At 34.7% G+C, this 18,424-nt stretch overlaps 1 protein-coding gene across 2 annotated transcripts in view; it reads left to right on the forward strand.

The window, feature by feature from the left end:
• LOC102808122 (protein TANC2-like) overlaps positions 1-18,424 on the forward strand; it is a 100,675-nt gene that overhangs the window by 52,461 nt on the left and 29,790 nt on the right. For both annotated transcript variants that reach the window (XM_085495252.1, XM_078006979.2), the window contains exon 3: positions 155-295. In XM_085495252.1, the coding sequence (XP_085351378.1) occupies positions 155-295 (141 nt within the window). The remainder of the gene's footprint in view (positions 1-154; positions 296-18,424) is intronic.

An 18,424-nucleotide genomic window follows, 5' to 3' on the forward strand; every position in this document is an offset into this window, starting at 1 on the left:
GTTTGATATGGAGCCTATATAACATGCGTAAAAAACATTGACCGTGGTGTGAACAGCAATACATGGACCATAGTTTTAATATTGTATGTCCTTTAGTAGAAGTGTATTCTAGCTTTTGAATCAAAGTTTTTGACTTTTTCTTTTTAAATATCAGTAGGTGATCTCGATAATGGTGCAAATGGTCACAGCGAGTTAGTAGATGTACCACCCATACCACCGCCTCCGAATCCAGCAGTATTAATAGACCACTGCACCCAGACTACACCTAAAAATACACCAAAGCAACAACCGCCAGGTATGTATGTGATGTTATGTTTATGTCGTCTAACAAAATCATCTGTTTTTGTGTATTGTGTGTTTCGTTAATGACTGAAATAAGTCAGACTGGTTGGCATAAGTGTTATTATTTTGGAGTCAAATTGTCAGTCAGATTGTAGAATTTGAGTCAGACTCTTTGTGTCGTTCTATGAAAATGTTGGCCGTACAGTAAAACATCCATCAATAAATTCAGTAATTCAGGTAAACTATGATCTTTTCATATGACCCAAAACCTTTTTGCATCAATTTTGTCTTTTGGTCGAGCAGACAAAGCTCTGGGACTAAAACAAATTTGAGAATGGTAAACTCACATATATATTCCATGCACATCTGAACATAATGTGGAAAGTGAATTCAAAGTGTATTTGGCACAGTTCCTCTATCATCGATTTAAACTTAATCTGTTTTCTTACAAGTTAAACGGGAGGTGAATTAACCGTTGCCACCTTGAAAAAGTCCATCATGTACATTTGAAATTAGCTTTAAAAAGCAATAATGCTTACCACCAAGTTGTACTGGCCCAAAACATTCAACTACAGATGAATTAACAAGACGGAATTTTTTGATGATAGATATTCAAAATTCAAATTGTTCAACTGAGCCCAGCAATTGGTATATGATCTAATCAAACTCTCTGAGAAAACTTCACAAATTGAAAGTGTTCAACTGAGCCCAGCAGTTGGTATATGATCTAATCAAACTCTCTGAGAAAACTTCAAAAATTCTAAATGATGTATCATCAAAAACAAAAAGCAATATTTTGGATATTTTAAAGAATGCATGATTTCAATAAAAATGACTTGAGGCTATCTAAAAAAATCCATTAATGATTTTACTATTACCAGTAACAATAGATAAAAAAAAGCCGCCATTGGATATTTTTGTCACTACTCATATTTGTCTACAAGCACTTTATGGAAACTCCTACGCAGCGTTATGCACAAGATTTGATGAAGTCATAACTCAGACAATAGCCATTTCCACATGCCAGACCAGTTATATAGGGGTGTTGCAAGTCGGGCAGAGGGAATTTGATATCTCATTTTTTTTCTCACAACACAAAGTTTTAACTCTTTGGTTACCAAAGTTAAATTTTGTCACCATTCACAAGGTAATTCTGTCTTGTATAATTCTCTGTCTTGTATAATTAGCATTGGTATAATTAGCTGTGGTATAATCAGCAGTTGTATAATTAGCAGTTGTATAATTAGCAGTGGTATAATTAGCTGTGGTATAATTAGCAGTGGTATAATTAGCAGTGGTATATCTAGCAGTGGTATAATTAGCAGTGGTATAATTAGCAGTGGTATAATTAGCAGTGGTATATCTAGCAGTGGTATATCTAGCAGTGGTATAATTAGCAGTGGTATAATTAGCAGTGGTATAATTAGCAGTGGTATGATTAGCAGTGGTATAATTAGCAGTGGTATAATTAGCAGTTGTATATCTAGCAGTTGTATAATTAGCAGTGGTATATCTAGCAGTGGTATATCTAGCAGTTGTATAATTAGCAGTTGTATATCTAGCAGTGGTATATCTAGCAGTGGTATATCTAGCAGTTGTATAATTAGCAGTGGTATATCTAGCAGTGGTATATCTAGCAGTTGTATATCTAGCAGTTGTATAATTAGCAGTGGTATATCTAGCAGTGGTATATCTAGCAGTGGTATATCTAGCAGTGGTATACAGTGTTCTCCCCAGGATGTAAACAGCGTGGCGGTCCCGCCACAGTGCTTCGATTTGCCGCCACACCGGTTTGACACCGCCACGGTGATCAGCAAGACCGCCACAGTGCTTTTTTCATTGGGGATCTCGTCACGCTGGTCGGCCCGACCGGCACTCAAAATTAGCGACCACCACGGAAACGCGTCCGACTATTGTCATATTGTTATTATACTTACGTACCGACCGACAAGCATCCTGCCAGTCGTGGATAATAATTTGTAAACAATAGACATAGTCGTGCGATGTGGTATCGGCTTTAAACAATACAAGTCAATTTTGTAAAATTAGCACCTCTTTGTAAGTAAATATTTTCTGACAATAGATGCAGTCTTTAGATTGATAGCTAAAATTCATGGACACATGCGGTCAACTAACGCGTCTCAGCTATCATGGCGGGTCTGTGTTTTTCACAAAGTGATCAAGTGATGAAAAATAATTTCTCTCGATAAAACTAGTTCAAATTTTACGTTTTTTTCATATAAAAAAGGAAGTATTTAATTTTTGCATGGCATCATGACTGAGTAAGAGAAATTATTGGTATAACCGGTGTATAACACCGCGAAGTAAGTTATGTCACGTCGTAACTTTGATGATTGTTTGGAAGTGTTATTTCTTCGTTCATTTACTGTAAATGTAAACGTTGTAGAAGCTGATGGTCGGAATAATAACCAGCAATCCGCCAAATAATTATGTGGTCATGAAAGTCTTGAACATAATCCTGGCTGAAACGTTTCAGTTGAGTAACAGTTTCATTTAACCTTTTACAATTTATTTGTTTCTTTTTAGTCTGCAGCAATTGCATATCGAGAATGTTTCGTTTTTAAATTCAAACGTAATTTTTTGACTCAAAAAAAAAAAAAAATTTGCACTGTGACGGAGCTCATTAATTAATATTACAAAAATGCCCAAAATAAAAGTGTTTATAACACTGTGTAAAGCAAATAAATATCTGCCACTTTGTTTTTGAAAATATATGTTGTTTATTGTGTGGGTGTAAATGTGCTTTGGTCAATTTCTATTATTATGTAAATGATATGCAAATTAGGCCGCCACAGTGGTTTAAATTCCTGGGGAGAACACTGGGTATATCTAGCAGTTGTATATCTAGCAGTTGTATATCTAGCAGTGGTATATCTAGCAGTTGTATATCTAGCAGTTGTATATCTAGCAGTTGTATATCTAGCAGTGGTGTATCTAGCAGTGGTGTATCTAGCAGTGGTGTATCTAGCAGTGGTGTAATTATACATTTTTGTATTTTAACAAAATGACATAAATGTACCTCGTCCTGGATAAAATAAAATATGCACATAATAACAAATAAAATATAATATAAATAAAAAATAAAATATATAGTACAAAATAAATCAGTTTCAGGATATGTAAAATTTACAAGGATTTATAGGATATGCAGTTTTCAAAACCATGTATGGTAATTTTCGATGGATACATTGTACCTCACAACCTGCAAACTTTGATTTTGTGTGAGTCTTTGAAAACAAATTTATTTCTAAACAATACAGAAAGCAGTGGACGTTTGGAAAGTTTTGATTGCATAAAACAGAAATGAGCTAGATTCCAATAAAATGAATATTCTCGTTGTGTGTTATTTAATGACTAACAGAGGTACTAGTATTTGCTGCTACACCATATACAATACAGATACCGTCAACTCCAAAATAGTTACATAAAGCTGAAACAACGATGGTAGAGTTACAAGTATGGAATTTCTGACATGTTAACTTGAGTCGTATTGGATAATATTACCTTACTTATTAACACCTACTTGACCAATCACACAATAGCAATCCATTTCATACATCTAGGTCATGCATTCTAGCGATATAATTGTGTTTGTAGAATTCCTTATAACACACGTCTTAAGCCAAGCTTGAAGTGGTGAGCTGGCTGATGAAATTTCACTCACAGCACACATAAAATGTATATTAAAAAAAATGGGATTGAAGCAAAATATACCAGCTTTAATACCCACATACAACTAAAAGACTTTGTTATTGTTAACATTTTGTGCAGTTATGTTCGCAAGTAATTTGACATTTTCTGTTTATAAACCAAACTCTGCATATTTTATGAAAGTTCAGTGTTGGAACAAAAAAGTCTTATCATTTAAATTTTCCATATGAAAATTCTTTCAGAAAACATGAAATAATACCAATCAACCTTAAGAAGATTGCCCTCTGCTTTCTTCACTTTTGTATTTATTAGGCATTGTTTTAATGGATATTCAAAATTTAATTGTTTATTTCTATACCATTTTTGTTTGGTGTAAATTTATGAGGTTACAGACAGATTTATTGAACAAATATTTTGGTTTGAAAATTCACAAAAATATGTTAATTGGTCTATTACAGTATATAGGAGTTGTCTTTTATCACCGGTAAGTGAATGCCAGAGATTACTAGTACATGTAATTACCAAGCTGTTAATTAGTGTCAAATTGATCAATTAGACTTGAAGTAATTAAAATGTGATAACATGATAATTTATGTTTGTGTTCAGTTGACCTAATTACATTGCTGCAATACACTATGGAAATGACATGAAACTATACCCTAAGGCTTAGGAAGTAGATATCTGTGGAATTTTTAACCTAAACTTATGTTTATTATTTTTGATATACAATCTGGAAATTTTACTCCAAATATGACAGGATAGGGAATCGTTATCCAGTGCAATTAGGTCATGCTGCTGTGTACTCTGTGAGAATGGCATGTTTAAATATTTGTGAACATGGTGTTCATTATTCTGATGTCCATGGAGGTGAAAAGTCGATCCTAGATCGTGGATACGAGAATAGTTGTTGTTGCTCCCAATCAAGGAGTTTATCCGTTGAACAACTTGGTATGTTCTATTGTATCCTATTCAGTTTATTCATCAGACTCATAGCCTTGAGTCAATGAGCTTTACAGTGTCTCTGAGTCCTCTTAAAGTCATCTCCCTTCTCTTCACCTATCATCATGCAAATTTCTATTCATGTGCACACTGCCCTCTCAGGGTAACGCCCTCCCCTATTAGGTTGCATATATGTCAATTGGGTGTTGTATTTTAGTTGTCAAATAATATGCATTTTGACACTATTCAATATTTTGGTCACATGACCTTAACAGCATTACATCCCATCTTACATTAATTGCACATTATACCTTGTGTGATGGATGCAGACTCATATGCATCTTGCCTCCTTTGAGTGACCATGATGTTGAGTGGTTGATAAATATAAGACACTTTAATCTAAATAAGTCAATTTTCCAAGCATTGGATGACAGTTCCACATTTTCTCCAAAATGCGAATAAATTTACATGGTTAATGAGTAAAGTCTATATAATGTGAATAAATTTAAATGGTTAATGAGTAAAGTCTATAAAACGTGAATAAATTTACATGGTTAATGAGTAAAGTCTATAAAATGCGAATAAATTTACATGGTTAATGAGTAAAGTCTATAAAATGCAAATAAATTTACATGGTTAACCAGTAAAGTTCATAGAATGCGAATAAATTTACATGGTTAATGAGTAAAGTCTATAAAATGCGAATAAATTTACATGGTTAATGAGTAAAGTCTATAAAATGCGAATAAATTTACATGGTTATTGAGTAAAGTCTTTAAAATGCAAATACATTTACATGGTTAATGAGTAAAGTCTATAAAATGTGAATAAATTTACATGTTTAATGAGTAAAGTCTATTAAAACGTGAATAAATTTACATGGTTAATGAGTAAAGTCTATAAAATGCCAATAAATTTACATGGTTAATGAGTAAAGTCTATAAAATGTGAATAAATTTACATGGTTAATGAGTAAAGTCTATAAAACGTGAATAAATTTACATGGTTAATGAGTAAAGTCTATAAAATGCGAATAAATTTACATGATTAATGAGTAAAGTCTAGGCAGTATGTTCAGACTACTGTGAAAAGTGGGGAACCAACAGAATGGTTGACTGGTTACTCAGAAGTCCATGATTCTAAATTATTTTGAAATTGTATGCATGTGTGTTATTGACTTAATTTCTGTGATTTGATGACTAATATTGGCTTGACTATCTCCATATGGCGGTAATCAGTTTACATCAATCCAGGATATACACACGTATGCTGCTAAAGTGCTACTATAGTATGATTAAAAATTTAAATTAGAATATTTTCCACATTAGTTCTTTGTTCATACAAGCACCAGAAAAAATTAAATTAAATCAATTTTACATATCTGTATATTTTCCAAAATAAGGTACCTAAACTTGTCAAATACTATGTTTGCTTAATTAGAAGTCCATCTTAAACATAGGTGCATGAAAACCAACAGTTTTATTTATTGTATACTGGATTATTTAATGACTTATAACAGACCACTATCATCTACATACTGTAGAATACTTTATTTTCGCTTGGAATTTATTTTCGCTGAAGGAATGATTCCGTGAAAATAAAATCTAGCGAATATACTTTTTTTTCCTATATTTCACATTAAACTCATCAAAAATCAGTGAAAATAAATTCCATACAAAACGCCCAAAAAGCCTTTTCAGCGAAAATTAATTCCAGCGAAAATTAAACCCATGTGTTACTAATAGAGAAAACAAATGTAAAATGTTGGTGATTTGATCATTTTGGACCTAGTGAAAGTTTTCAGGTACCCAGATAAATAAATAAATATAGAGAAAAAACAAAAATACTGTGATGTGGGGTGGCTTTGATTTTCTTTGTTCTGTTCACATCTGGACAACAGTGCTTGTCTTCGCAGCCGGGTGTTTCACATATGAATTTAAGGAATGAGCAATTTCATGCCAGCATGAAAGATGCATGGCGTTGCCTAGCGATGCTGAATATCACCAGGACTCCTATCCTCTAAACTGCAAACAGATTAGGTTGTTAACACAGGTCGTTAAATTACATATGATAGGGTTATTCATGGTGGGAAAACACCAGCTAAATGTGTCAGTGTTATCGCACGGCTTAGGGTCACACCATCTGGGCCTGCGATGCAAGATTGTAATGTGTTACGTCTGTGAACGATAGTCAACAAAGATTTCCTGACACCCCCTCCCCATACACACATTATGTTTTCCACATGGGTTTTTACATGAAATGGATGTTTTGTTTGAATTGTCACACCCACCCCCTGCTTAGGTGCATCCTGTTTGAATTGTCACACCCACCCCCTGCTTAGGTGCATCCTGTTTGAATTGTCACACCCACCCCCTGCTTAGGTGCATTCTGTTTGAATTGTCACACTCACCCTCTGCTTAGGTGCATTCTGTTTGAATTGTCACACCCACCCCCTGCTTAGGTGCATTCTGTTTGAATTGTCACACCCACCCCCTGCTTAGGTGCATTCTGTTTGAATTGTCACACCCACCCCCTGCTTAGGTGCATTCTGTTTGAATTGTCACACCCACCCCCTGCTTAGGTGCATTCTGTTTGAATTGTCACACCCACCCCCTGCTTAGGTGCATTGTGTTTGAATTGTCACACCCACCCCCTGCTTAGGTGCATTCTGTTTGAATTGTCACACCCACCCCCTGCTTAGGTGCATTCTGTTTGAATTGTCACACCCACCCCCTGCTTAGGTGCATTCTGTTTGAATTGTCACACCCACCCCCTGCTTAGGTGCATTCTGTTTGAATTGTCACACCCACCCCCTGCTTAGGTGCATCCTGTTTGAATTGTCACACCCACCCCCTGCTTAGGTGCATTCTGTTTGAATTGTCACACCCACCCTCTGCTTAGGTGCATTCTGTTTGAATTGTCACACCCACCCCCTGCTTAGGTGCATTCTGTTTGAATTGTCACACCCACCCCCTGCTTAGGTGCATTCTGTTTGAATTGTCACACCCACCCCCTGCTTAGGTGCATTCTGTTTGAATTGTCACACCCACCCCCTGCTTAGGTGCATTCTGTTTGAATTGTCACACCCACCCCCTGCTTAGGTGCATTGTGTTTGAATTGTCACACCCACCCCCTGCTTAGGTGCATTCTGTTTGAATTGTCACACCCACCCCCTGCTTAGGTGCATTCTGTTTGAATTGTCACACCCACCCCCTGCTTAGGTGCATTCTGTTTGAATTGTCACACCCACCCCCTGCTTAGGTGCATTCTGTTTGAATTGTCACACCCACCCCCTGCTTAGGTGCATTCTGTTTGAATTGTCACACCCACCCCCTGCTTAGGTGCATTCTGTTTGAATTGTCACACCCACCCCCTGCTTAGGTGCATTCTGTTTGAATTGTCACCCCCACCCCCTGCTTAGGTGCATCCTGTTTGAATTGTCACACCCACCCCCTGCTTAGGTGCATCCTGTTTGAATTGTCACACCCACCCCCTGCTTAGGTGCATTCTGTTTGAATTGTCACACCCACCCCCTGCTTAGGTGCATTCTGTTTGAATTGTCACACCCACCCCCTGCTTAGGTGCATTCTGTTTGAATTGTCACACCCACCCCCTGCTTAGGTGCATTCTGTTTGAATTGTCACACCCACCCCCTGCTTAGGTGCATTCTGTTTGAATTGTCACACCCACCCCCTGCTTAGGTGCATTCTGTTTGAATTGTCACACCCACCCCCTGCTTAGGTGCATTCTGTTTGAATTGTCACACCCACCCCCTGCTTAGGTGCATTCTGTTTGAATTGTCACACCCACCCCCTGCTTAGGTGCATTCTGTTTGAATTGTCACACCCACCCCCTGCTTAGGTGCATTCTGTTTGAATTGTCACACCCACCCCCTGCTTAGGTGCATTCTGTTTGAATTGTCACACCCACCCCCTGCTTAGGTGCATTCTGTTTGAATTGTCACACCCACCCCCTGCTTAGGTGCATTCTGTTTGAATTGTCACACCCACCCCCTGCTTAGGTGCATTCTGTTTGAATTGTCACACCCACCCCCTGCTTAGGTGCATTCTGTTTGAATTGTCACACCCACCCCCTGCTTAGGTGCATCCTGTTTGAATTGTCACACCCACCCCCTGCTTAGGTGCATCCTGTTTGAATTGTCACACCCACCCCCTGCTTAGGTGCATTCTGTTTGAATTGTCACACCCACCCCCTGCTTAGGTGCATTCTGTTTGAATTGTCACACCCACCCCCTGCTTAGGTGCATTCTGTTTGAATTGTCACACCCACCCCCTGCTTAGGTGCATTCTGTTTGAATTGTCACACCCACCCCCTGCTTAGGTGCATTCTGTTTGAATTGTCACACCCACCCCCTGCTTAGGTGCATCCTGTTTGAATTGTCACACCCACCCCCTGCTTAGGTGCATTCTGTTTGAATTGTCACACCCACCCCCTGCTTAGGTGCATTCTGTTTGAATTGTCACACCCACCCCCTGCTTAGGTGCATTCTGTTTGAATTGTCACACCCACCCCCTGCTTAGGTGCATTCTGTTTGAATTGTCACACCCACCCCCTGCTTAGGTGCATTCTGTTTGAATTGTCATACCCACCCCCTGCTTAGGTGCATTCTGTTTGAATTGTCACACCCACCCCCTGCTTAGGTGCATTCTGTTTGAATTGTCACACCCACCCCCTGCTTAGGTGCATCCTGTTTGAATTTTTAATGTTCCTCAATTCAGTCAGCTCTTTTATCATCATTTCATGTACTAAAAAATTGGATAGCGTAGATAGCATAGCAAAGACAGTGTTACTAATTCAACATTAAATCTAGGTCACCATATTAAGATTATTTATCTAGTCCGTGTAAAAAGCTGCATGTGTGAATTCAGCTTCCAGGAGAGGTATTCTGATTTTGTGATGTGGTGGTATATTCAAATCATGGTGGATGCACAGAAGAATTTTGAAATTTCTCTGCAGTTTTTCACTAAACAGTGTACAATGCATTGTTGTCCTTTAAAAGCATTATTATCTTGGTATATTAATGACATTCATCTATGATGAATAAAACAACACTTTATGTTTCCATCTATAACTAGTGTATTAAAAATAACACCAAAAATGCATGATATAAAAGATCATTGCCCTCCCATGGCTGTATAGTAATCTTACTGCTCCTCAGATTGTTGTCTAAATATCAAAATTCATAAATTTCAGATTCAATGAAAAACACTTTATTGTTATCATTTCAGGCTAAGAAAGGTTGAGACATGAGTCATAATATTAATATTATCTATTTAGTAGCATTTCATGATGTAATTAATTTGTGATTTAAAATGAATTAGATAAGATTTTGTGCAGGGGTTTAGCTTTGCTGTCATCTGAGATGACAGAGTGGAGCTGTTCAATAGGTCTGTTGGCTGTCATCCATCAACAATTGCATATTTTACGTTTTCTTGAAAGCTTCCAGCCGGATTGCTTTGATATGTTATATGTGTGTACCTTGGGTGGACCTATATCAGGTTTGTTCATTTTGTAATGAATCTTAAATTATAAATTTTTAGTAAAAATGATATTTTTGACTTCTTAAAAACAGTTAGCCTGATCGCTTTGATATTTTATATGTAGAAACCTTGGCTGCACCTTGGTCTGATTTGTTCAGTTTGTGATGATATCTTAAATTATCTATTTTCATCAAAAATGATATTTTTGACTTCTTAAAAACAGTTAGCCTGATTGCTTTGATAATTTATATGTAGAAACCTTGGCTGCACCTTAGTCTGATTTGTTCAGTTTGTGATGATATCTTAAAATTATCTATTTTCAGCAAAAATGATATTTTTGACTTTGACTTGAAAACTACAAGCCTGATTGCTTTGATATTTGAGGTGTACCTAAATTTTGTGAACAATTAGGATTGGCATCAAACGTTTGGGTATTCATTACTTGATTCGGTCACCACAATGTTCTTATATGGACAGCAGAACCGTCAAGTAGCATGTGATGTCTGAACACTGCTATCTTGTCGACATAAGGTAGGGCAGTGTTTAACCCAGGAGGTCCCATATGGTTCTATCGCCATGGTGCTTAATATGACAATAATTCTAATATATTCCACTACACGTACCCATTAAGAGTTGTCCTGTAATATATTAATTATTTAGTGAAAAATTTTAATAAAATGAAAAGTGTCATCGATGTTCATTTCCTACATGGCTTTCACAGACTTACATGGTAGGTGTTGTATATTGTCCAAAGTAAATAGTAAACACTATAATTTGTCTCTGCCAAAATTTTGGTCTAACATTTTGCCAATTTGTATGTGTGAAATTTGTCAACAATCTCTTTGTTAATTTTGAATCAATAATTTCACATTGCCGTAAGATTTGGAACATTTCTGAGTAAATCATGCAGGTTCCAATATGACAAAAAGTAGATTTTCTGTTTATAAGTTGAATTTGTTAATAATGCATTTATTTAAATTCAAACATGGAAGACAATACTAAAAATAATGTAAAATTTTAGAACAAAAAAAGTCGTAAATGGTTTTCAATTTGGTTTGCAAAATACCCTGTACTAGTGTCTGCAGAAACCTTCAATCCATTAACTTGTGTATTTAACAACTATCTAATTAGACTACTGATCTCTTAACTTAGGTGCTTAGAAGCCTTTTGAATCTTTGAGGTTGTTCATTCAGAGGGAAGAGAAAATGAGAAATAAACCCAAAAAGCACATTGTACTGAAACCCTTTGAATGCCATATTTTTACCACCAAAAGATTTGGGTGCAATACCCATTTTTCTGTTTTTCCATGAATTTTTTGTTAGTTTTAGACAAAATGGACATAATTTCTTATTGGCTTTTAGGGAAAAAATGGGTTAGTTGACTTTAGTGTTCAAAAAGTTGAGCAAATTATAGGAAAGTCTGAGTCGGTTTATATAATTTGATTAGTATTAATAAGGTACAAATTGGTCTCTCACCTGGCACCTCGCATATTATGCATAATTTATTTATCTTGTTACATTCACTATATTATTATAAATATTACTTTACCCCGGCTGTGCTGTTGAAAGCATTTTAACTCAGCTATTGTGCTGGTTCAGACAATGGGATCTATATTAAATCGAAGTGTGTATACTTGTATTGTACTGCATTACATCAAATGGTTGACCCAATAACGTTCCATTATACACACTCAGCAGTGAGGTGCGTTTTCTTTCACCGTCTGGTAATTATCATGTGTTTTTTTTCCTGTTTTTCTACACATTTGACAAATAATTGTTGAATTTTAATGGTTGTATCTGTAGTTGTTTGATGGCCACTTTATTTTACTTGTCTGTGTATGGAATAAATTATTTGCATTCAGACTAGGACATGTACCTTCAATGATTAAATTGTCCAATCAAACCACTATTACCTCCAAATACTGATTTTTTTTTTTTAATATCAGACCTGGTGTTGTTTCTACATTTTAGAAAAGGCCCCAGTATGAGGTAAGCTGCGGGAAGGTAGCATTTATTCTGAATGATTTTGTATTTTTCGCTTTGATTCCTCATATTTCCCACCAAAAATTGTTTCCAAGGCTAAGTGAGAGTAACCTTATGTAAACCATAATGGAATAGATCTGTATTCCGGTGTCAATACCGGTTTGCTGCTTGCTTGTGAATTGTAGGTGCCATGTGGTATCCGGGACACTATGCATTGTTATTTTGAGAGATATCCATATAACGTAGTTTCGCGACCTTATTCAGGTACCGAGAGTAGACGTGGTAAATGTACTCTCTTGCGCCTGTGCAATGACTAAGATGACAAATCGTTCAAACACAAAAGGACTGTAGGAGAATGTGCATGTAATAAGACCAGTTATTGGAAATCTGATCTGATCTGATCTGATCGTATGTCACGAATAATACGATCAATAACATTGTCATCACTGATATGGAGTAGCTCAGTTTACAATGCAAAGTATTTATCTTTCGTTGTTTGATACGAATGCATGCTTTTATCGAAAATCAAACAAATATTCATTCAGTGAAAGAAACATGCTCTTGAATTTATTTTTATCAGTGTTAGTAGCATGTACACCTACATAAATGTGTCTATTGTCAAAATAGGTAATAATTTAATATGCAATACGATATATTTTCGCTTTTAGTAATGCATATGTTTACGTAAATAACTAAGGCTAAATAAATAAATCAACTAAAAGAAAAATTGTATTTTAATAAGTCCATGATACAATAAATGCTAGTTGGGTTTGTTTGCACTTCTATGCTTGTGCTTGTAATGGAACAAATATGGTACAGTGATCATACAATAAACTTATGGTAGCAGTGGACGTTGACTTTTATGAAAGAAATAAAATCCAGAAATCGCAAAAAGTTCTAGTATTGAAATTAAACGGTTTAAAGTATGCAAATTGGCTGTATAAGTTACAAGAGGCAACAAGATACGGGAATACGAATCATTGCATTAAATCCTAAAAATAGATCAGCAACCAGCTAAATGACCACTTGTAATGAAGAGTAATACTCGGAGCCACTTGTGGAGTTTGTAGTCTTTTACAGCTGGACAAATTAGATATTTGGATCCAGTGTTCTGTCACGTCGTCAGTAACTTGAGATCTTGTTGTGAGGTGCCTGGCTGCTGCTTGCTGTCAAAATGCGGTTCCATTTAATTTGTTCAATCATCCTTTCAGTCTGTGAACACTCAAAAATAAACAAGTTCAATGTTTTGTTGTTATTATTTACTCAGTCAATATTGACCATACCATTTATGAAATCCTGGCCTTGTTAAAGGATACTGACCCCAAAAGTTTGAGAAGAATCTTTAATAGATCTTGTATGTACACTATGTAGCGTTTTGTAATAACTCCCCTGATGGATTGTAATCTACCATCACTTTCATAATTTGTACTTTTTCAACTTTTCTGAAATGAGACTGGGTGGAAAAAGTCGTTATAAATTTTAGTCATTGCATGCCAGTTTAAACTGTATCACATCATTTTTTAGTTTTTCATCTCTGAATTTTAGAAAAGAATAAAAAAAAATGTTCACTAAAAATTTGAAATATAGCACTATCTTAATGGAAAATTCAAAAATAATAATACTAATAAAAAAAAACATACAAATGTATCAATTTTGTAAAACAAAATGGCCAAAACCATTTCCCCTTGTTTCCTGTGGTGAGTTATAAATGGTTTTCTTGAGAAGAGATTTTTTTTTGAAAAATTTGTGTTATGGAGAACTGTGTGAAATCTACCCGATTGGTTTTGTTGATGTAAATTACCAGCATTTAGTAATACCATCATCTGACTTTTGTAGGAGTCACCCTGGCCTATCATTAAATGGACCATCACTGATGAGTGATTCAATATAGACATTGTATACCAGTACATGTGTGTGTAAAAATGAATTGTTTATTTACAGCTCAATCAATGACCACAATTGTTTTGATATTGTCTAATATTTTGTATCACCATGGATGTACTAAGTACTTCTTAGTACATCCATGGTATCACGGATGTATCGAATTTGTCAATGAGTGTTCTAGAATTGCCATGGTTATACGGTGTACCCCGGTGTGGCATGGTATCAAAGTACCAACTACTGTGAGAAATTGACTACAAGTTGATCTATGCATATTGGCCTTTCCAATTTGTGACAGCTATTGTACAAACTACTAAATGTAGTTAAATCATAGTCACTTAATGGTTATGACATATAAAACACTAATGATCCATGCTTATTCCTTATATATCGTAATCACCACATGACAGTGATTTAAATTTGGTAACCCAAACTTGTTTAGTTCCACGCCAGCTTTTTAGCTCCGCTGTCGACTTTGTCGAGCGGAGCTTATCATATGAGTGATTGTCCGTCGTCGTCGTCCGTGTCAATGTTTTACTTTTTCGACTTCTTCTTGAAAACTACAAGCCTGAATGCTTTGATACTTGGTGTATATGTACCTTGGGTAGACCTCTCTCAGATTTGTTCATTTCATGATGATATCTTCAATTCTCTAATTTTGGTGAATATTTTTGTCATTTTTAGTAAAAAGTGATATTTTCGACTTCTTGTTGAAAACCGCAAGTGCAATTGCTTTGATATTACATATATAGGTACTACATGTGGACCTCTCTCAGATTTGTTCATTTTGTAATGATATCTTTAATTCTCTAATTTTGGTGAATATTTTTGTCATTTTTGGTAAAAAGTCATATTTTCGACTTCTTGTTGAAAACCGCAAGTCCAATTGCTTTGATATTACATATATAAGTACTACATGTGGACCTCTCTCAGATTTGTTCATTTTGTAATGATATCTTCAATTCTTTAATTTTGGTGAATATTTTTGTAATTTTTGGTAAAAAGTGATATTTTCGACTTCTTGTTGAAAACCGCAAGTCCAATTGCTTTGATATTACATATATAGGTACTACATGTCGACCTCTCTCAGATTTGTTCATTTTGTAATGATATCTTCAATTCTCTAATTTTGGTGAATATTTTTGTAATTTTTGGTAAAAAGTGATATTTTCGACTTCTTGTTGAAAACCGCAAGTCCAATTGCTTTGATATTACATTTATAGGTACTACATGTGGACCTCTCTCAGATTTGTTCATTTTGTAATGATATCTTTAATTCTCTAATTTTGGTGAATATTTTTGTAATTTTTGGTAAAAAGTGATATTTTCGACTTCTTGTTGAAAACCGCAAGTCCAATTGCTTTGATATTACATATATAGGTACTACATGTGGACCTCTCTCAGATTTGTTCATTTCATAATGATATCTTTAATTCTCTAATTTTGATGAATATTTTTGTAATTTTTGGTAAAAAGTGATATTTTCGACTTCTTGTTGAAAACCGCAAGTCCAATTGCTTTGATATTACATATATAGGTACTACATGTGGACCTCTCTCAGATTTGTTCATTTTGTAATGATATCTTTAATTCTCTAATTTTGGTGAATATTTTTGTAATTTTTGGTAAAAAGTGATATTTTCGACTTCTTGTTGAAAACCGCAAGTCCAATTGCTTTGATATTACATATATAGGTACTACATGTGGACCTCTCTCAGATTTGTTCATTTCATAATGATATCTTTAATTCTCTAATTTTGATGAATATTTTTGTAATTTTTGGTAAAAAGTGATATTTTCGACTTCTTGTTGAAAACCGCATGTCCAATTGCTTTGATATTACATATATAGGTACTACATGTGGACCTCTCTCAGATTTGTTCATTTTGTAATGATATCTTTAATTCTCTAATTTTGGTGAATATTTTTGTAATTTTTGGTAAAAAGTGATATTTTCGACTTCTTGTTGAAAACCGCAAGTCCAATTGCTTTGATATTACATATATAGGTACTACATGTGGACCTCTCTCAGATTTGTTCATTTTGTAATGATATCTTTAATTCTCTAATTTTGGTGAATATTTTTGTAATTTTTGGTAAAAAGTGATATTTTCGACTTCTTGTTGAAAACCGCAAGTCCAATTGCTTTGATATTACATATATAGGTACTACATGTGGACCTCTCTCAGATTTGTTCATTTCATAATGATATCTTTAATTCTCTAATTTTGATGAATATTTTTGTAATTTTTGGTAAAAAGTGATATTTTTGACTTCTTGTTGAAAACCGCAAGTCCAATTGCTTTGATATATTATACATATAGGTACTACATGTGGACCTCTCTCAGATTTGTTCATTTTCTAATGATATCTTCTGTTCTTTAATTGCCATGTGCATTGCTAACAGCGGAGCTATCTCAGCCGACAGGCTGCTTGTTTAGCTTCGCTGTCGACTTTGTCGAGCGGAGCTTATCATGAGTGACTGTCCGTCGTCCGTCGTCGGCGTCCGTTGTCGTCCGTGTCAATGTTTTATTTTTTCGACTTCTTCTTGAAAAATACAAGCCTGAATGCTTTGATACTTGGTGTGTATGTACCTGGGGTAGACCTCTCTTAGATTTGTTCATTTCATGATGATATCTTCAATTCTCTAATTTTGGTGAATATTTTTGTAATTTTTAGTAAAAAGTGATATTTTCGACTTCTTGTTAATAACCGCAAGTCCAATTGCTTTGATATTGCATATACAGATACTACACGTGGACCTTTCTCAGATTTGTTCATTTTGTGAGGATATCTTAAATTCTCTAATTTTGGTGAATATTTTTTGTCATTTTTGGTAAAAAGTGATATTTTCGACTTCATGTTAAAAACCAAAAGTCCAATTGCTTTGATATTACATATATAGGTACTACATGTGGACCTTTCTCAGATTTGTTCATTTTGTGATGATATCCTCAATTGCCTAATTTTGGTGAATAATTTTGTAATTTTTGGTAAAAAGTGATATTTTCGATTTCTTGTTAAAAACCGCAAGTCCAATTGCTTTGATATTACATATATAGGTACTGCATGTGGACCTTTCTCAGATTGTTCATTTTGTGATGATATCCTCAATTCTCTAATTTTGGTGAATATTTTTGGTAAAAAGCGATATTTTTGACTTCTTGTTTAAAACCGCAAGTTCAATTGCTTTGATATTACATATATAGGTACTACATGTGGACTTCTCTCAGATTTGTTCATTTCGTGATGATATCTTAAATTTCTTAATTTTGGTGAATATTTTTGTCATTTTTGGTAAAAAGTGATATTTTCAACTTCTTGTTAAAAACCAAAAGTCCAATTGCTTTGATATTACATATATAGTTACTACATGTGAACCTTTCTCAGATTTGTTCATTTTGTGATGATATCCTCAATTCCCTAATTTTGGTGAATATTTTGTAATTTTTGGTAAAAAGTGATATTTTCGATTTGTTGTTAAAAACCGCAAGTCCAATTGCTTTGATATTACGTATATAGATACTACATGTGGACCTCTCTCAGATTTGTTCATTTCGTGATGATATCTTAAATTTCTTAATTTTGGTGAATATTTTTTGTCATTTTTGGTAAAAAGTGATATTTTCAACTTCTTGTTAAAAACCAAAGGTCCAATTGCTTTGATATTACATATATAGGTACTACATGTGGACCTCTCTCAGATTTGTTCATTTTGTGATGATATCTTCAATTATCTAATTTTGATGAATATTTATGTCATTTTTGGTAAAAAGTGATATTTTTGAATTATTGTTGAAAACAGCAAGTCCAATTGCTATACATACTTATACATATTGTTCATTTTCTAATGATATCTTCAGTTCTTTAATTGAAATGTGCCTTGCTAACAGCGGAGCTATCTCAGCCGAGAGGCTGCTTGTTTTTTCACCCAATGTGAAAGAAATGTCAAAGAAACACATTTTGATTGATTTAGATGCAGAAAAAAAACTTTTTAGTTAAGAAAATCAAATTGGTTCCCAGGTACTGTAAAATACTTTATTTTAGCTTGAATAAATTTTTGCTGAAATGTTTTTTTTTTTGGCTGTTTTGTATGGAGTTTATTTTCACTGATTTTTGATGAGTTGAATGTAGAATATAGGAAAAAAGGTATATTTGCTGTATTTT

This window comes from Saccoglossus kowalevskii, chromosome 21 (genome assembly GCF_978046115.1).
Source record: "Saccoglossus kowalevskii chromosome 21, keSacKowa6.1, whole genome shotgun sequence".
Lineage (NCBI taxonomy): Eukaryota > Metazoa > Hemichordata > Enteropneusta > Harrimaniidae > Saccoglossus > Saccoglossus kowalevskii.